General features: G+C 40.6%; 1 protein-coding gene across 1 annotated transcript in view; it reads right to left on the reverse strand.

Annotated features, from left to right (window-relative positions):
• CHST11 (carbohydrate sulfotransferase 11) overlaps positions 1–21,434 on the reverse strand; it is a 174,054-nt gene that overhangs the window by 81,805 nt on the left and 70,815 nt on the right. Inside the window, exon 2 of the mRNA XM_008505243.2 lies at positions 13,372–13,457. Coding sequence (XP_008503465.1) covers positions 13,372–13,457 — 86 coding nt within the window. The remainder of the gene's footprint in view (positions 1–13,371; positions 13,458–21,434) is intronic.

The following is a 21,434-nucleotide window of genomic DNA, read 5'->3' on the forward strand; positions in this document are numbered from 1 at the left end:
TCTTCATGTAAGTGAGGAATGTGAGACACATCTCATGGCAGCTGTGTAGTTCTGCTGGATGTACAATTTACCTTGTAAGTAGCACTTATGCTTGTCATTTTCAACAATCAAAACACTGTGCAGACAATAACTATACCACCAATATGCCTCTGAGAATAAATAAACAGGCATAACTCATTTTACAAGTGTGGAATCAGAGACAAAAGGATTTGATGACAAAAAAAGAAAAAAACCTCAACAAAACAACACACTAATGGCCAAAGCAGTATTGAAGAGTGGGAGCGTGCCCATTGCACAAAGCAGCTCAGACAGCAGTAGCTGCAGCACAGCAGGATGCAAGAACTGTACCTTTCCAGCCAACTGCTCCTGTGACTTTGACATGATGGTAATTACTGTGCTATCATTATGGTGACACAGACTACAATATGCACGGCTGAGTATCACTGAACAGACATTAGTTCTCCAGGACCAGTTGCTCCGGGTAGTATTTGTAATGCAATCAGAGCTGCTAACAAGGTGAATGGAGCAGTTCCTGAAGTCTCTGCAATCAAGGGACTGACCCCAAGGCAAAGTAAGCACGGCCAGGGGAGTCTTTCTGTTGACTTCTGTAGCTGCTGGATGACACTCTTCTGCATGGTACAAGGAGCTGCTCCAGCATCTGCAGAGCTCCTGTTGACTTTCATGGAATACCAAGTTGGAAAGGAATCAAGGAACACCTGGTCAAACCTTTCCTGGCAAAACCACAGTCTAAACAAAATGGTCCAGCATCCTTTCCTGCTCAGTCTTAAGTGTCCATTGGTGGGGAATCCACCACTTCCCTGGGGAGATTATTCCAGTGGAAGATTGTTTTTTCAAAAGATATGGGATCATTTCATCACCTATACACTGATCTGTAAAGCAGTGTAATACTTAAGATTTCCTGTTCCATGTGGACTTGAGTTGCAGTAACACATACCCTACAGCTCCACTGTTTGAGTAATATAATGCTGATGTGTGCTATGGTGAGGACACACACAGAAGCATGTTATTCCAAGAGTAATGTCCAGTAGATGATACTTGAAGGAAAATCAGAAGCTGCTTCTCAGAATTAATTTTGCAGAGTAAAGGAACAGTAGCTGTTAAGTGTAATAAATTTGTACTTCTGTCCTTTAGTATTTTATTTGCTTGGCCTCTGCAATTAACCTCCATGCCCTATTTCTCCAACACAGAACCCACATGAAGAAACAACAGTCCCATGTTAATTTGTTTTCTAAAGGCCAAGCCAGCTGTCTCCTGACTGCTTTCCTATCCCCTCTTCTTAGTCCTCACACTGCTCTAATTTTTCAACATACTCATCAATGGAGGAAAAGGAATCACATCAGCCACCATTTTATAGGGCTTGATAAGTGACCCAAGCTAGTAACTACCAGTAGGTCCATAGCAGATCCATCAGAAACACTTGCCAAGACTCACATATGCTTTACAAAGCCAATCTGCACAAAGTAAGAATGATTTCAGAGTACAGCGTTCAAAGACAGATGCAGGTTTGGCAGGAAAGAAAGGAAGCTTATTTAGGGTATTTTTGGATGCTGATAACTGACTGAATACATGGATTTTTATCATGTTAGTACTTACACAAGAATGGTTTGTTAATGAAAAGGCAGATCTTCAACCTGCAGGCCAGACTTTAATAACAGATGGTAGTACTTTGCCAATGGTCAGATGGAAAGATTCAGTGTCTTAGCAGATGATACCTTCTGTCTTACTTCTTTAGCCACTGATTTAATTACACTGATAATGTCATGAGAAGGAGAAATCAATTATTCATTAAGTCTGTCTAAGAAAGCATTCTTTTATCCCATGTATTTATTTTCAAGATCATTTACACTTGGGTAAAAAGGCACTTTTCTTCCTTCTACGTCAATATTTTATATAGTAACTCACTTAACAGCCCTGGTGAAAACTGAAGTGGGTCTGTTAAAGAGGACCAAGATGTGATACTCTATGCAAGGCATGAAGGTGATTCTTGAAAACCCCACCAATCTGCCTGATACATACCAGCAGTTGCATAATTCAGGGGTCATAAACAGGATGCACAGAGCAATCTGTTACACCCCTTTTTAAAACAAAGCCCTTCAGTGCATTTATATCTGACTGTCCCCTATGACTTCTTTAGAGGTTGTTGGAGGTGAAACCACAGGCTTGTTTTCTAGCTCCCTCCATTTTTGAGGGAGGGATGACCTGGTCTGCCATACTTTCTTGACACAAAAGATTTTTTTCTGTATTCCCATTAAAAGCAATACTGCTTTTTATAAATATAGACATTGATCTCTCCTTACCAGCAGACAGACACAGATCTTTTCTTTCATCTGGTTTGGTTTTGAACAAGTTGTCTAAAATGAATAAATAAATAAATAAACGATAGTGTAATTTTGAGTGGGACAGCTCTCCCTTCTATCTGCTTTGCCATCAGTTGTCTCCCCTTGTTCTCCCGTTGTCTGGTTCCACCATTTTCTGATGAAGTCATGACCATAAGCCTGCACAGTAACTCAGGTTAAAAATATTCTTGATTTTGTAAGAGAAAAAGTAGGAATGGGAGAGGGACACTGAGAAGAGCTGAAGACATCAGGCTGAGAAGGCAACTTCAGGGCAGAAGGAAACAGGGAGGAGGAATGGCAAGAAAAGAGAAGTAGGTCTTGACAAGGAGACAACCTTACCCCCCTGCACACAGCTGCACATTCAGCAAGTTTATTAACCTTACTGAAGTTCAGATGAAGTAAAGAAGATAAAAACAGCTGCAGAGAAAGCAGTGGAATCACCCCTGTCCCTACAACCAGAGACTGTGTGCAGTGTCACCCAACCCTAGGAGGGTGTTGGGGAGGGGGTCATGACTGAACTGTGTGCATCATGCTCCACCATCATACTGTCACTGCAAAGCCTCCTACGGTTGCATAGAAAAATCTACTCCCAAACATACACAACCATGTATTCCCATTAGTTTTTAGTGTTACCCCAGAGCCCTTGAGTACTTCGCAGAGACCAAGCTGTACCTGGACTAGAAACAGCACAGAAAACAGAGGTGAAAGCATCTCTGCAGACTCACATCCATGCATCAGGTAGGGAGCAGAGCAGAGTACCTTCAATCTTTAGATGGAGACTCAAGACTAGCAGCAAAGCATGCATGAACAGGAGCATCTGTGGAGGGGGTGAGAGAAGCCTACATACTGACCCACTCAGTCACAGTGTGTTTGTGCCTGGAAAGTGCACTGTGGAAATATTTAAAGAAAAGTCTATACATGGCCTTTTGTAGGTCCAAAGCTATGGAAGAAAAAATAAAAAAACCAAAAAAAACCCCAAAAACAGAAGGGAAAAGCCTCTGCTGTGCCTACAGAAACTGCTCAGAATAGTCATTCTTGGTTATTACTTTATAGAGTGATGCCACTGACACGATAATCTCCTACAGAAAGAAAGCAGCAACTGTGGAAGTACCTAATATTGCATCTCACCTTCACCACAGGAACCCTCATTTAACTTACATTAAGAAAGACGTTACCCTTTGGAGAAGTACCAACAATTTCAGCTCCTCCTTAGCAGTTCAATGAAACATTTCTTTTCTCCTTCAGCCAAGCTTATTATGAATATTTAATGTATCAAAATGAACTGAAAGCTACCACTGTGCATCTGTCCTCCAGCTCTCCATCCATCTACTGACATCAAGGCTTAGTTCCCAAAATATGACATTAACTATATTGCTACATAAATACAGTTCCTTCAACTACCATTTCATAAGTAAAATGTATGCAAGGCAAAAGCCAAGCCTGACTTGAATAGAGGAAACTGTCCTCTTCCAGCTAGAGACGTCTTTGTTACTTCAGCTCTTGATGTCAATTCCCCACACCAGCTTGTACCTTCATCTTCTGTCCTCTAATTGAATTCATATTTGCTTCCTCTTACTAATCCCCAGATGCTTGTCTAAAGTGACAAGCAGACACAACCTAAGACACAGTCCACGTTTACAGGGAGAGAAGACTTAGATTGGGGCACCAATTTGATAGCTACAGAGGTTTGCTAATTTGCTCTGTGCAGCCAGGCAATCTATGGGAATATCATGTTTTTTCACTGTTCCTCTAAAGCTTGGATGTAATATTTTGCTTTTAGCCCTGTGCTGGAACCACGCTCAGAATATAGCTCAGATGTGATTTAAAATAAAAAAAAAAGGAACACTCCTTCCTGGATTTTCCAGGCACCAGAAACACATGAAAACTTCAGTGCACTGTATGCTTGCCAGCTCTCTTTGGCTTGGCTGTAGTTAACATGTCACTACTAGAAAAATAAAAGGAGGAGGGGAGACACTTATCCTCTTCAGCATTTTCTAGTGCAACAGAATGTGTGGAATGGTGAAAAGGAAGATAAAACAACAGTGGCAATTTTAGCTCCTCCTCAGCCCCTGATTCAGATCTTTTAACTAGAAGCTTGGCTTCTTTACAGCTTAGGAGTCTTGCCATCAATTTTCAACAGATCAGGTTTCACTTTTCTCCCCAAGATTATGAATGGACAGAAACATCTACACTGGCAGCATGCTGCAAAACCTAGAATACAAAGCCACTCTCCCTCCAATGCAACCACACATTAGTCTCAGGGTCAAGGAAATAAAATTATGTTTTCATTCTGCCCCCCTTATTTTGCTGTTGCCCCACAAGTGTAGGGATGGTTCAAACATAAGACCGCATCCACATCAGGAGATATAACTGCTACAGGTCAGTTCAGCAACAAAGATCTACTTGAGTGGCCCTAGCATGATTGCTACTATCCTATTTTTATAGAAGAAAAAGAGGCATATGCCATATAAACACAATTTTTGCTATGTTCAAATGCTGTACAGGTATTACTTTCCACCTCTTCCATATGAGTAACAATCAAGGTCTGAAAACTAGTGAATAAAAGCAGTTTAAGTGTGTCTGGCCCAGGTGATGATGACTGAAACAACCAGTCTTTCAGTCTGTTGATTGAAAAAGCAAATGTAAGAAAAACTCCAAGCAGCAGCAGCCAGGGTGTTTCCCACGCGTGGGGCACGCATCCTCTGCTTGTAGGGATTCAGCTCCTGGCCCTGGGACAGTGCCCTGACATCAGCAGGGACAACCTGGTTGGTCCCCTCCAGTTCATACCCTGGATCTGGTTAATGACTGCTGTCATGAGTGCCTGACTATATCAAACTAACAGGACTGAAAGAGCAAGACACAATTTTCTCATTGTTTTACTAGACCTACAGGTGAGCAGAGAAGGAGATAAAATGACCGTGGCTGTTACTCCATAACAGCCTAAGATCATAATGACAAGAGGATTAATAAAGAGCCTGTTAGCCTGAAATTCTGCTCATTTCTTCTGTTTAGTTTCAGAATGCAAGACAGCATCAGCAGAAGGGACTGAAGACACTCACTGCACTGTGTCACCCGTGTGCATCATTTGAGCACCTTGCTGCCAAGCCTGGCATGCAGAGTCCAAGACTGGCACCTGGTTCACCCACCTTACAAACCTCCCCACAAACATCAGCAAAGAGAAAACTTACCTGGCAAGCATCCTTCAATAACCTGTGCTTATTTTAACAATTTACACACTTGTACAAAACCACGACAGCCTGTCTCCCTGCAGTACCATGTGTTTGCTTAGCATGGTAGTCCCAAAAGGCACACCAGCTTTTGCAGCCACATGTTTTAAGGGGCAATATTTTAACTTTGCTTTGTCTGTGTCATAGACAGAGAAGCATTCTTGAATCTCTCTGCATAAGTAGACATGCAGATTATTGTACTTTTACTGAAGAAAGCTTTTGTCAGGCATGGATGGTTGTATCGCTGAGGTTAATTTATACTGTACAGAGCCAAAAGTGAATGTATACATATCAGTATTACACACAATATCTATGAATATTACAGGTTAGTTTGTAGGACCTGAGGTTTTACATCATATACAGTTAAGCCTGTAAAAGTGGGACTTGAGGAATCTAATCTCCTGAAAGTAATTGCAAATTTAACAACTCCTTCTGCCCATCCTTAATATAAAAGTTAGATAGTAAATGAGAATTACAAGTACCAGTAGACAGGTTTTATGTCTGTATTCTCTCATTTTCATAATTATGACTATTGGGATACATTACAGTCCTTCAGGGAGAGAGAGGCTGCAGCTGGGTTCCCTGGGTTTATGAAGAGATCACTGGCCCTGCTGCAAGTAGGCTATGATTCTACAGCACAAGAGTTAAGAGACCTCTTTGATAACAAAAAGCACAGGGGGAAAAAAAGGCAAACATTTAAACAAACACAGTTGTTACCCTTCACACAATGGTGGAAGCTGTCCAAAACCCACTTGCACCAGAAATAAGCAAGGAAGGATACTATTTACAAGGTCTAGGCTAAGAATACTGGGATACAGCTACTGAGATACAGCTTGTAGAAGCACAGGCAGAAATGATCCTCCCTGCCTCTGCAGGAGCCTGTGGCAAACTCTCTGCTCACTCCACTTATTTGCAAACACTGATATTCTCCCACAGCCCTTTGCTTCCTAAACCTCCAAACTTCCCCATCCCTCTGCATTTTGAGGTATCATTATCCAGGTCTCTTTGCATACAAGTTTCAAGTGGGAAGGAAAAAATCAAACTCAATGAAGAGGAAGAGGCTGGTGCCTCATTTGAGCATTACTCAGTTTGGAGCAAGCTTTTGAATGAACCAACATGGTTTGGGTCAACAGAGGTCCAATTGGGAGACACTGATGCTGAAAGACACAGGGTCAAGAGTGCTGGAAACCAGGTCTTCTCTCCAGCCAGCTGCCCAACTTCTTGTCTAATAGGGAGCCCACACATGGCATACAATGTGGAAAGCTGTGTTACCCTCTTTCCCCTCCTACACATACAACCATTTTGGTTTTGGCCATGTCTCCTGTATTACTAAATCTTTCTTCTTATACCTTCATGCCTCCAAAAAGCCTTTATATTAAAATTCATGTGGTCTCAAAACAATAAAATATGAGTCAACAAGGGGAGAAATTAGAGGTGTCTCTGCTGCTGCTTCTTCTATCAGGTTAATATGAGCTATTTTGAGTGACTACTGCATTTTTTCATTTCATGCGGGTAACAAACCTTTTATTAAACACAGGTGCCCAAAAATTCATCCCAATGCACTGCAGTAACTTGAATGAGCATGTCCTGGGGGTAATTCTGGCCTTGAGTGCTGGTAGTTACTGTACATACTTGCCTGCTTAATTCCTCTTGACTTACAAAGGCATCCATCATGTCACAACAAATGATCTATGAAGCACACTGTACCTGAAACACTACCCTCTCCAAGCCATTTCCCCAGCATCTAAAACAGGCTCTTATCATTTGTAATCAGTAATTAATAACAAAGCATTCTCAGTAGTGTAATTTTTCTGCTAAGGTTAATGTAATATTTCATCTCAGGCCAGCTGCTGTTTTATGACTTTCAAGCACGACAGTAAGTAATGTCTTTGCATAAGAACTCATCCACAGAGTAAATCAATTAGCTCCTCTTTCACCAGCAGGCATTTTCTTGCAGCAAGGGAGGCTAATTACATGTAAAATTGGTGTTTACCAACAGAAGTATGTACCCAAAGTTTGGCCCTGTACATTGACTTTTCTCCTTTATGTCTCCATTCTACATCTTTCCATTAAGGAATTTTTTAATACATGATCAATCAGATACTGTGACTGTGAGCCACACTTACCATGCTGTAATGATCTATACAGATTTGCCTACAAAGATCAGCATCAACCACACAACATGTGTTTTCAGTACTGGTAAAACTTCCGGGCCACTTCGTGCTCTCAAGAAGGGCACATAAAGGATCAATAAATTGCAAATTAGATAAACTGCACTGTTTCTCAAAAATTAAAGTTCACATCAAAACATCTGCATGGCTCTCCCTGGCAGGAAATTTGGCAACGAGAACATACATGAAGATGAGTGAAAAATTAGTGCATAGCACTGATGTATAGGGCTTGTGTAATCCTGTCTTAATTAAATTAGCAAGTAATTTAGGAGTTTTTCCTTCCTTTTGGATTGATAGTGGAATTGTCTGGCATCTCAGCCTCTTCTTGCATGATGTAGCTGATGAGGATACACGTCTGGCTCAGGAAACTCGTGACCTACAAGCTGTTGTGGGTTATCAGAGTATTGTGAGTACTTTATCCTTATTCTGGTCTGTCCTGATCACATGCTGCTGGAGACAAAACACCAGGCAACCTGGACCTTTCATCCTATTCAATGATCTGTCCTTTGGTTCTTGTATTTCTAAGAACAAAAACCCGTAGCACACAAAACCAAACTGCACAGTGCTCCGAGTCTTGGATCACCAAGGGACAGAAAAAACAGGTTTTAAGCATTTAAACCTTTGATTCCAAGTGCTGTGGATGATATGTACATAGAGCTCACCACAAAGCTCACCACAAACCTCTATCCAGGAACTCAGAGTTGTCCACAGAGTCATCCTAATGAGTGGAAATCAACTGAAGATAGGAAATTACCAACCCAGATGGAAGTTGAGCGATGTCTGCTGAACCGGGTTGATGCTTGCTGATGCTACCCAGGCAGCCTGAGCCATACATCAGATCCCAAAAGGGAGCATTTATGGCCCCAAGGCAAATGAGGATGTATAAACGCTTCTTGCAAGGAAATAGCTCACTTTCTTCCTTGGTGGAAAGGAGTGGAGAGAAAAAGCAGAAGTAATAAAAGAAATGGGTCATTTTGGGATGACTGCTTTGGACCAGTCCAATTCAACTGCATAACACAAAAGGAATGCAAGGACCACAGCTCTGACTCACTGGAGTGTTTAGCAAATCACTAGACATCTTGGCTCCAGCTACTCCAGAAGAAGCCACCTAGAAATACATCTTCACCACAAAAAGAAATGTTCCTGAAAAGGCAAGAAGCAACTGGCAAGCAGTGTGACCTTTGGCGAAATAGTCATGCAGACTCATGAATTAAAAGTCAGGCAATGTTAAACTAGGAACTGAAACAAACTCATTGTTGGATTTGGATCCTAATGGATACAGAACTGGGTTTCGTCTGTGCTCCTGACAGCAGTCTAGATAGTTAGACCAAACAATGACACAGGCTGTAGTTAATGAGAATTACATGTTAATCTTGACAACTAGAAGACAAATTCTAACTGTAAAAATGCAATTAATTCCCCTTCCTTTAACATTTGGTCTATTTTGTTTGGCAGTTTCTTGTAATTTAGTAGCACATTCATTACACCAAACAGACACACAAACACACCACTAAAAGTGTGCAAGGATTTGTCCAATCCTGAATGCCTGGGGATTCCAGCTCATGGGCTGATCCACAATTATCTGTTGTTTTTGGAGCAGGGGGGCTGTACACAGTCATGTCAATTACAAGACAGTTTTATACATTCTCTCCTATGATATGTCCTGCAAATATTTATTTACTCATATTCTTAAATTCCTGGGGCTTCATATACAAAAAACACCAAACCCATCTAAGATTCAATGGAAGCTCATGTCACATTTCTGCAAGGCTCTTCATCTGTGTTCAGTTACACCTACATTTTCTCCTTTCCTGCTTGCTGTTTGTTGAATCCACTTTCCATTTACAACTACAAGTGTGAAGGAAAATAGCTCTGCTTCATACAGATCCAAATTGGCTTTTTAATAAACTCATTAAAGAAATGGCCCATTTCAGCCCTCAAAATTTGCTGCCGGTAGCTCTGCACCTTATCACTAAATCACCTGAAAATGAAAGGAAAAAAAAAAAAAATAATAGGGTCTCAAAGACATGCTGCACACCGCCTGCCATGTATGCAGAGACGACAGCCTAGAAATCCACTTACACAGTGTAAATCCTGTTCAGTTATATTGACTTTTCTTTCCTTTCTGGTATATTAGTGCTCATGAAAAATCTTGCTGTGAAAGCCCTAGAGAAGAAATCTTTTGTCCACAGACAAATGCATTTCCCACATGCTGTTCTATTACAACAGGCAAAAGAGCAAAAGCATTGTTCCTACTTTTACAATAATCACAAGGCCAGACACTCAACTGAGACAAAAATAACACATGGGCTTTCTTAAGCACACCTTCTCTGCCCTTAATTCAGTGCTACCTCCACCCATTTATCCTCTCCTCCTCCACCAAATGTATAAAAATTTATGATCAGCCCACTGGAACTTTGACTGCAATTCTAAGATTCAGCTCCTACAGCCCATTAAACCATCCTTTCAGTCACCTCCAGATCATTGCTATATTTGATTTTATCCAAGCCAAACCTCCCATTCGGTTTTGAGAGCTCTTCATTTTTCCTTTTTTTCTTTTCAGTCTTCCTTTCCCTTTCCTTTTCTGAATCACTTACCAAGCCAAAAAGGGATTCAAGAGACAAATGATGGCATCTGCAAACAACTCAGACAACTCCATAGAAGGAAACAAAGCAGTGTAAGATCAGAGAGGCTGTTATATGGCAACAGAATAAATTCACAGTCAGATTCTCAGCTGGTGTAAACCAACCTGTCTCCATCTGGCTTTATGAGGGCAGCGCAACCTTATGCTGAACACACAGTAGAAAAACCTTATTTAAACTACAGCATTTCAAATCTGAGAGAGTATTGGCCCCATCTGACACCTATTTTGATCGATGGCCAAACTCTCATCTCCTCTGAGAGGGAACAGCCAGGATTCTGCTCCATGTGAGGATGGCCTCTAATGGCATCTCAAAGCAAGTAGCCCCATACAGCCCCACACAGACTCCTTCCTTTCCCACCTCTCTTGAGGGTCCTGGAGGGATTCCCAAGAGCAGCAGCAGCAGCCACAGTTGTACACTGCTGCCTATGCAACAAATCCTGAAGCACATTAAATGTTTAGTACTCTCTAGGGCAGAGGATGATGAGCCACAGGTGGGTTCTCTTGCTATACCTATATCAGGTAAAAAACATGCATGTGGATACAATAAATATTATACATTTCCAGCCCTGAAAAAATCACCACTGCACCCAGATTGTAGTGATCCAAACTCATAGGGCATCTTTCAGCAGCCTAAGTCTGGTGTTGGAATTACACAGATTCCTTTGAACTACAACAAGAACTACAAATATCTGCTCCATCAGGCCTCTGAGGCAGCTGAGAGCCAAAAAGTTCTTGTGACGGCACACATAGCCCTTGAGACCCAGAAATAAAACGTGGGTTCACAGCATCAGGAGTCCAACAGGTTCTGGTGGTCAAGGGTTAAACACAGGAGTGTTTCCAGGAGTAAGAGAGATTTTGTCCAGAAACTTCTCCTTCCATTTTTATTGCACACTGACTTCTGAGCAGACTTCACAAACAGCTGATCTGAACTGTTTGTGCAAAGAACTGCAGAGAAAGGTTAGGGGTCTGATCTCCATTCCCCTACCCTCACAACTGCTGGTGAATTCTTCAGGAAAAAGCATCTTATTGCCAAAATATAGACCAGTGTCTAATGTGCCACCTTAAGAAAGGTGAGACAGACACTTTGGGCAAAAAAGGAAGAAGAAAGACAACACACATATTGAAGAGATATTATAAGGGTCATTTCCAATTTGTTGTCTTTTATGGCAGCCTCTACTCAATGTCTTTTCTTGTAACTCTTTTCCCAGAATGAGTGTACTTGCTTGCCTGACACTGCCAGTCCCTCTAGGGCTGAGTGCAGCACACAAAGCCCCATCCAAACAGCAAACAGTTACCAAGAACAAAGTAAAAAAGAAAAACTAAAAACCTGGTAAGAACAGATGTCAGTGAGCTAATAGAAACACTTCAGCATAAAACCCATCATCTGCTTAGTTCAAGATTGGCTGAAAGAATTGCCACGCTTCCTCAAACATCAGATTTTCTGGCTGGCCCAGAAGTAAGCCCTGAAAGGGATACTAATGGTTTGCTTGGTCAGGGCATGCAGAAAGGAAGGAAAGGCAGTGAAGGAGCTGCCAGATGCATCCCCTGCTTTAGGAATCTTGGGAAATTCCAGCTGAACAAGCTTGCAAGGACTCTGAGATGATGACCCTACTATGTATGGGGATGTTTCTTTCTTATAGGATGGCTATTAAAGGGCAAGGAGGTTTTGACTGATGCACAGCAGACCCCAGAGAGAATAAATATTCAGTCAGCCTCTTTTCCCCTACCTGCTCTTCTCGAAGATCTGCGAAGAATCTAAATTTAACCTGCAAATGGCAATTTTTTCACTTTATAGCATTGGACTGTTCCTCTTCAGGGCTTTCACATGCACTTTATATTTATGCAATGCTAACTCCCATAATGGTCAATAAAAACCAGTGTATTAATATGATAAACTCATGTTCCCAGCCATGCACAGAATTCAAATTGAACTAGAAAGCCAGCCCATGTTCATAAAAGCAACGCTATTGAGCAAATGGAGCTTAACTGCACTATGGAACATATCACATATTTTTGGGTTGTTGTCAATTCTTCATAAAAATACTTTAAATCACTGAGCCCTCATTTTGCACACTATATAGTGAGTTTCTTCATAATCAAATAGTATTTAAAGCATTTACTGCCTTGTTAAATCTAACAAGTTAGATTTATTAGGATAGTCACTTCCCTTAATAGCCAATTTAGTAAAACTCAATGTATTCATTGATGGGTAAATATATAATAGGTAGTTGTTAAACCTTAATAAATATGTTTAATAGTCAGCTGGCATTTTGTCTCAATGGCAGCACTTCCTCTTGGTTGCCAACAGGAAATGCTCCTGAATGTGCCAATTCAGCCCACGTGTAGATCTACAGGAGCAAACAGGAGCACGAGTTTCAGGTAACTTTTCCATTTTGCCTGTCACAAGAAGAACTTCAGCTGAGATTATCCTAAGAGCCCATCAAGACTGTCAGGTGTTGAACAGCACACAGTGTAAGGAAGGGTGTGAGCTACTGAGTTTGCCTGGACTCCATAGAGGCAATGAAGCAGGACAGGAAGGGCAGCTGCTTACCTGAAAGCCACATAGGTGATATTCAAGTATTATTATTATTGAAATTTACAGTCTTTCTGTTTCGTGTACATCGTGTCACTTTCTCTCACCCTACCCTGCCATTCTGTGTGTTGATTGTCAAGATTAAATTACAATGTCTTGGCTTCTAGCTAGGAGACCTAAAAGGTACTCATTCGATGCTTTTAGGTACCTAAATATTTTTTGGAATCTGCATCATTAGAAAACTAAAAAGCTTTAAAACCAGGCTGTTAGCTCAAACTATAGAAATTTATGGCCCGACTCTGCACATCCAGGATCAGTTCTCCAGGCTGAAGACAGCTACAGCATTTAAAGTGAGAAAAAAACAGAGCAAAATATCTTCAAGAGAGACAGCTTTTGTGAGCTAGGCTGGGAGATTTTTTCAGAGCCACAAAACACTCACCTGGGTGGGATTATACAGTTCCTGGAGTGGGCTTCTGGATCCTTTGCGGCAGCAAATGTCCATCCCAAATGGATTTCTACGCATTACTGCAAGGGGAAATTGAAATTAATACAGGTTAGAAGCACTGGTTAGTAGTAACCTATTGCAATACTTACAGCAAGAAGAGATTTTCTTCCAGATCAGGAAGTAATTGGGAAAAGACAAAAAAAGCTCTCTGGTTCCCTTCTTCTAGAAGCTGTTATCCAACAGCTTCCAGCTTAGGTGCCCAAAAATTCAAGTATAGGGACCAAAGCAACACAATTTTCAGCAGTGTTAAGTACTTGCTCCTCTGATCATCACAGAGGAGTTGGATGGATTCCTATAATCAGCATCTGAAGGGCAACATTTGAGCCTCTCTCACCCCAAATACAGAAGTACACAGAACCATAATATCAAAATATCTGATTTTAAAGCTTTTGGCCCATGGCTTTGTTTTTTTCTCAAACACACACACACGTGTACATGACACACAGAGTCAATTTTTTCTGCACTTCTTGCTCCAAACTATGTTTTGCTCTCCATATTCCAACTGAGTATTTGACTGCTCCAAAACCCCACATAAGCTATGTTATCCCAGTTGGAGACGAGAAAGTTTTGAAATCAAAGGCTTGGTCAAAGGTTGGATCAAAGAGCATTCTGGATGATCAAGTGTTTTCAGGAAAGACATTGATCTGAGCCCCAGCAGGCACAGAGATCATCAGTTTCAAGTTAGACCTTTGAGGCCATGAAAGTTTACCTAAGAAGCCATTCAGCTCCAACCACTGTCTATAGACACAAGAGGTTGCCTGTTCTTCTAATCTCCTGTGGCCCACAATCTCCTCTGCAAACAGTCCACTGCCCTGAGCTTGCTGTGCCAACTACAGAAGGAGCATCAGGCAATGAGATGCCTGCATCAGGCACCACAGTAAGAGATTTGTCTCGTCAACATTTAATTAAGACGCAACCAAAAGGAAAGAAGAGATGTTCCTGCTGGGAATCCAAAGGAATTAAGCAGATTCAAGCATGCTTTTGCCTCCAATTGCCAGGTTTTGCAACCAGGAAATACAGAAGCATCCTACAGGAGCATTTCAGAGCTGTACCACTGGCAGGCATGATATTGCAGCCTTCAAGCCAAGAGTCAGAGAACACAGTCAAGTAGTGTTTTAATGCAGAGGGATGATACACCATCATAATGAGTACGTGGAGCAGCATAAACTGTGGAAAACTGCATACAATTCCCCTCTGGAAACACAAGAGATTCATTCACTCGCTTTGTATCAATTTTTCAATTGAAGGTAATAATTTAATAACACACTGCATTGCCTTTTCCTTGAGCAAACAGAGATTCCAGGAGTCCTGTGACAGAAGTTAGACACATGTGCTTAGTAAACAAACTAATTAAATGTTTTGATTTTCTTTAGAATTAGGACAGTGATGTTCCCAGAGGCTATAATTTTAATTTAGATGTTCAAATACCTGATTAATTTCCAAGCGTTTTCAGTCACACAGTCAAGTATTGTGAATTCTTTTGTCTTTGTGCTGTGCTTTTTTAAAAGTTAACTTAGAAAGTGTTTAGAAACAGTTAAAAATATTTTGCACTAATAATGTCAGCTTCCAGTGTCTGGAAGTGATTTTTGGAAGAAAACATTTCAGTGAGGGTGTCAGATATATTAAAAATTCATTCTAACTACAGAGCTCCTGTCCATCCCCTCCCTGCCATCTCCCACCATACTCTTGTACCAGAAACTGTGTCCAGGGGTGCCTTGAAAATCATTTTGTAGCCCTCTCACCACTGCAAGAAAACTTTCTAAAATGAAGCCTTCCAGTCAACAGCAAAACACTTCATTTCCAGGTAAAAAATCAAAGCAGAGAGAAAGGGAGAAGGGAAGGTTTCAGTGTACCCAGGTCATCAGCCTGCGATTAATCAGGATCCTGAAACAACCACTCTTTGTTCCAAAATGAATAATAATTCTAGGGTGTTGTTCCCTGATTTAATACTTCACTTTTCATTTCCAATAAATACAATAGCCAGTAACATCCATAAATTTATTCCTTCCTGCTTCACTTAGCCAGCAGGTATCAACACAGCAACACTTCATATCATAAAGATTAAATTATTTGCACAATGTGCAAGATGTGATTCTCAGATGTAAACAAACAAACAAAAAAAACCACAACTGTCTCCCTAGAAAAAGCAAAATGCTAATGTAGAACCTTAGTCACGGAAACCATTACATCTTTTTTATGATTCCCAATATTACTTAATTGGTTTGTTTTTCCAATAAAGCCTTTAGAAGAAGACTGCAGAGCCAGCATAGCAACACAGCAGCTCAACGCAGCACTCAGTTCCCTGATTATCAAGGTCAAGAACAGCATGGCCTGACCCAAACTGCACACACCTAAAAAATAGTTGTGTCTGGAATTTAACTACAGCACCAAAATAAATGGGAATATTCCCTTTCCTGAGCAGAAATCCCACTTGCAACCTTTGCAAAACTATCCTCTAGTGAATAACTATAAGAAATATTTATATATAGTTTAAAACACTAGCTGGCATGCCTATGGACAAACTCACTTCTCAGAGTTCCTGAAATCAGTTTGATATTGTCTTTGTTTCTCTAAGGTAGTGTTTCATCATCATGAGATTAACTTTTTGGTCTGAATCTCACCTATAGCATCTGCAGGAAGAAAACTGTGGTATGGATTTTACCTGCAGCTATACTAATTCTAACAACACTTTCACCAAGACTCTGTCACACTACTGTGGTAGTGAAATTTTTTTAAAAATCAAGCCCTTTATCTTCACTAAATCTTCTTATTAACATAGTAAATATCTAAATTTACATTTTATGGCTTGGGCTGATCTCCATTCATAATTACAGTTAATTAGAATCTAATTATAAGTATTGCATATGCATGGCTCTGAGAACTGACTCAAAGATCACGTTCGTGCACAGTGTGAAGCAGCTGACAGCAGCATTTAAAGCTTTTAATGATTAAAGAGTGGTGTTAATATTGCAACTGCAGTAAAATCAGCAATCCCCTCGATTTAGCCATGACTGTGAACAACTTAATAAATTATTAGTTTGTTACTTAAATAGAAGAGCTGTAAGGACATGACCTTTCTTCCATCTCTAGGACTGATTTGTCCAAAATGCAATCTTGGGCCAATCTGTTAAAATTGTTGAATCACCATTAATTTAATAGCAAGTCTGGAGAGCATTTTATCTAGGCAGCAAATTTCAGTTCCTCAAGGGAGAAAGATAAACAGTCCTGCTGAATTGAAAGCTTATCAACATAATAATCATCTGTGTATATATTCACAGAGAGAACGAAACTACATGTGCAGGCCTTAATTTATCTATCTCCAAACAGAAGTGCCCATGCATGACTTCCAGAAAACTCTATTTAGGCCTGTTAGTACCAAGAACAGGAATTTGACCTGTGAATTACAGTCTGCTGAATATGAGATCACAGAGCACTCAGCCAAACCTCCTTCTAGTACCTATGCAGAAAACAAGCCCAGAGGTTTTGCCCTGGTCTCGATCCATGACTAGGAATTAAACTGCAAATCCCTTAAATTAAAAACGCCCTTTAGAAGGGCACATTTTGGGGATATACTCAGAGCTTCCAGGTCATCAGCAAGGCCAGGCAGCCTTTGAAACTCCCACCGTGGTCCAAGATTTGAGGTCTTTTACCAACATCACCACCTCAGGTCCCCTGGCTGGTGAACCTGTGATGTCAGTGACAGGGTTGGTTATAAGTGACAAGAGTAAATGCAGATAGCAAGGTACCTACTAGATCTGGGCATTTATGAGAGGGGATGTGACCTCCAGCCCAAAATGCAAGGCAACAGTGCCAAGAGGGCACAGTTGAGGAGGGGGAACGTGCAGGCAGGCATGGTATAAAGCCTTGATTTTTTTATGTGACATTTCAGAGACTGAAGACCATTCAGATGGAAATAGAATGGACAGCTTAGGCTGTCACCCTTACTTGGAAGAAGTGCACTTGGTAACCTACAAAGATCATAGCCCAGAATGGGAGACCTCTGATATTTCCATAGGAATAACAACAGCAGGAGAAAACACTAAAAATTAAGAAGTCCCTATCAATGCAATACCTGCCTCTCATTATCAGGAGCTACAGAGAAACTCAGAGAGGGGACATGGTGGCACTTCTCTTGGGAAATTACTGGCCTGAAAAGGTATGTGAACACTGGGACTATCTAAACAGAAGGGAAAGAGGAAAAAATGATGGAAAACAAGAATCCTAGACACTTCAAACCATGATGGAAACCTCCTCACAAAATGTCAGACAGGCACATGAAAATATTTCTCACAAGCCTGTGTGGGACAAAGTCACAGAGGAGATTCTGCTCCAAGAAATAAAAAGTAATTTTCACTTCTTCCACTGGACTTACACAGGCATTTCAAAGGATGGACGTGTGCATTTAGCAGCTACCTGTATTCCTGCCATTGTACAATACCAAAAATGTCACATTTTTAAAACTTCTGTAGAATAAGTTCCCCAACTGCTACCTAGCAACTGCTTTCCTACTTGGTACATTTGAGTATTCTAATTACTTGCACAAAATAAAAAAGTAAAAACCTTACCTCGGTTCACTACCTCTTAAATTAACTGTTTCATATTACAAATATTTGAGAAAAGTTTTGAGGACATATTAATATTTAATTTTTCATTACATTAGTCTAAAGTACAAAACCAGAATTCCCTAATACAGCATTGCTTAAAGCTGATATACATCATTTATTCCACCTATTTGGGTACAAGTTATCCTGCTGAGGAAAAAAGTATGCATTGGCAGAAGTATGGTGAGACTCTGGTTGAAAATGGGATCCTGTTCTTGCTTTAAAGAAAAAAGTCAAATACATTCCTTTATTTTTGGTCTGATTTCTGTACGAAAGCCTGAAAATTAACTGTAGTCTGCTTGATACTTCTGGCTGAAGTACACTGGTTTCCAAACTACACTGCTATCCAACAGCCCCTAATTTCAGGCCTGAGTTAGTGCTTTCCATGGATTATTTTACTGACAAAGAGTAGGTACACAACATAGTACCTTCTCCTAAAGCTGCAAAAAAACTGGGTTAGGGCAGAACATTAATCTAAATGTTCCCTACCCAACCTAGACAGAGAAATCAGTGCCTCTTGGCCCAGGTAATATAGCAGCATCAAAACAGGTATATCTTTGGTGTCTTTAGCCATGTTTAAGTAAGCTACTGCCCTCAAATGTCCTGAGTATTTGCAGCAAAGCAAGAATAACTAATTATACCCATACTGCAGCTTTAGAGATTCCCTTTGGCTAAAGATCTGGATAGGGTTTATCTTTGAAACTCTCTCACAGACTTCTACTTTTGACCCCAAAGCAGTGCAGCAAACTACTTCTCTTAGGTCCATCAGATGAAGCATTGAAATACACGTTCAAATACTGCACTAAACACCTTCTTAGCAACACCAAGACATTCATAGCTTAATCATATGTCTGCAAATGATATTATAAAACTACTGCTCCATCTGTATCAGCAAGAACTATGCCCAGGGCCAACTGGTCACATCCAAATACAAACCCTGCAAGCTCAATCCCACAACATTTTGCATATGCAACCCTCTTGAAACATGCAAACACTCAGGGCAAAGTTGAAGTAAGTGACCCTAGGAAACAGCTCTTCTCCAGAAATCGTCAGAGACTCTTGAACTTTTGCTGTTTGGAACATCCTGTCCACATACCTTCCAGACACTGAGCTAAAATCATGCTGAACAAGCTTGTCATTAGTAACCAGCTCATTCTGCTCCAGGAAAATGAGCCTTCCATAATAATTGACAACAATCTGCTCTGCAAGGCTTCATCCAAGTCCAAAGTGCAGGCAAAAATCAGAATCTCAGTGACAAAAAGACTACTTCATTTCAAGCTTCATTTAAATTCCTGGGCTCCCTGCTGCAGACTAATCAGTCTAAGGACACTGAACTCTATGAAAGGGTTAATTTTTAATCAGCAACCAAGAGCATGAGGAGTGAATGCAAACGCTGTTCACCCAGCACTGGCTCCAGAGCCTAAGGAAGGAGACTTGTGGGTAGCTCTCCCAGCAAATGATTTATGAACACTAATCCCTCAGCAGAGGTTCACAGAGATCGACAGATTGATAGCAACATCTTGTGACATCTGGGACCTTACGCTTTGCTGCCTTCAGCTCAGGATTTTAGCCTAAATTATTGGCCCTTCATCCAAAGACCACAGGTACAAGGATTTATGACTCAACTTTTATCTGGCCTCCTGTTTTCTTAAAGCAAAACTGCAGCTTCCTTTGCTGGAGCTCGGGAGACCTATTTTTAGAAAGTAAAAACCTGATGAGGTATTGTGTGCGAGCATGCTAAAGACATAAACACAGAGAATGAGATAACACTGATTCTCTGTGTTAACAGAGAAGCAGATTTTGCCTCACACCAAACAGTAACATGGGTTTTCACTCAGCGTGAGAAAGAAGCAAACATCTGTGGCCAGAGCACCTTACCCTCTGTAACACCACTGTGCCTCTCTAAGGCACAGTAGAGATCCTATAGTAGTAGACTAAGTAGAGATCCTATAGAGCAGAGAAATGATCCCAAAAGATCCCTTGTTTTAGAGCTTGAGGAACAGAGATGGTGTATTTTGGGTTAGCAATACTGTTTCACTGATTCAACACATCCATTCTGCCCTACTCTGATGTTTCCACTCCCATTGATGTATCAGAGGGGCTTATGTGGATGGGTACAGCAAAAGTGAAGGATGAAAAGTAAAGAAGAAGTCACATTGTTGTGACATGATTATGGCTGAGACAAGCAGAAAAGCACAGGTTACAGGACCAGGGACCAGAAAAGTAACAGTCCTCAGTTCATAGGCCAGAAAAAGAGAGGCAAGGAGTATAAAAACTTCCACAAAGCAAATTAATCACTATAGATCAAATTCCTACTAGCAAGTTAGATGTCTATTCTAAGCTACTAATTTAAATTCCTACAATTAATGGAGAGCTGCAGCAGCAGAGATGGGCCACCCCATGTGCCTCTGGAAGTGGCTCCTCTCCCTCCCACTGACCAGCAACTCTTGATGGGTTGATGGCTGAAGTTACATGAAATAAATCTTGGCATAGCAAGGAAATTAATCTTAACGTTTGTTTCTCAGCTCTAATCACTAATTACAAAGGTTTTAAATGCCCTCCAAAGAATATAGAGATATTTAATTAATTTTTGCTTTAAACAGATTTCCAGAAATAAATTTGTGTTTTATCCTGTTTGTTCTCAGATTAGCATGGGGATGGGTTTAATTGGGCACAGTGGGGAAGTTAATATCCTTGGGTGAAATCATGCATAGACTTAGATCCTTGGCCACCCTACAGACATTGCATGTGGCATAAATTAGCACAACATCTTTCCTGTTAATGAACAATGAGCAACTTCTTCCAGTAATTTTTAAAAAATGTTAATCCATATGGAATTTCTTTAGAAGTCTCGAGAAATTATCCACAAACCTCAATCAAAAGACTTATCCATAGGCCTTAGTTGTCACATAAGGAGAGTTCTGTTTATCTCTGTCACACAGAGGCAGACTCTGCTTTTAAAGCAGCAATTTTTTTGTGGGTGCGGACTACAAACTGCATTACACTTGGTTGGAATTTTTCTGATACAACCTTGTTTCCACTGGCGTGAAATGCAGATTCAGGGGCATCACAATATTTCACATTTCAATTTTGGGTGGACTTCAGACCACCTCAACTGCCTGCTCAGACATCCCAAAATGTTGATCAAAATGGTCTACTTTTTCCCCAGAAGTAAGTCTTCATAAATAATTTTTTTTTCACCACCCCTGAAAAGGTCTTTGTTTCCTTTATTCTTTTTCCATCTCAAATGCCACTTACAGAAAGTAAGAAACTAAGAAATTGTGACCAACTTTAACCATATGAATTTCACAAACAATTGTGTATTATGAATTTGCACGAAGGCACACTGTGGATATAGTACATCAAAATGCTAAGGAAAACTCTCTTTCTGTACTT

Source organism: Calypte anna, chromosome 1 (assembly GCF_003957555.1).
Source record: "Calypte anna isolate BGI_N300 chromosome 1, bCalAnn1_v1.p, whole genome shotgun sequence".
Taxonomy (NCBI): Eukaryota; Metazoa; Chordata; class Aves; order Apodiformes; family Trochilidae; genus Calypte; species Calypte anna.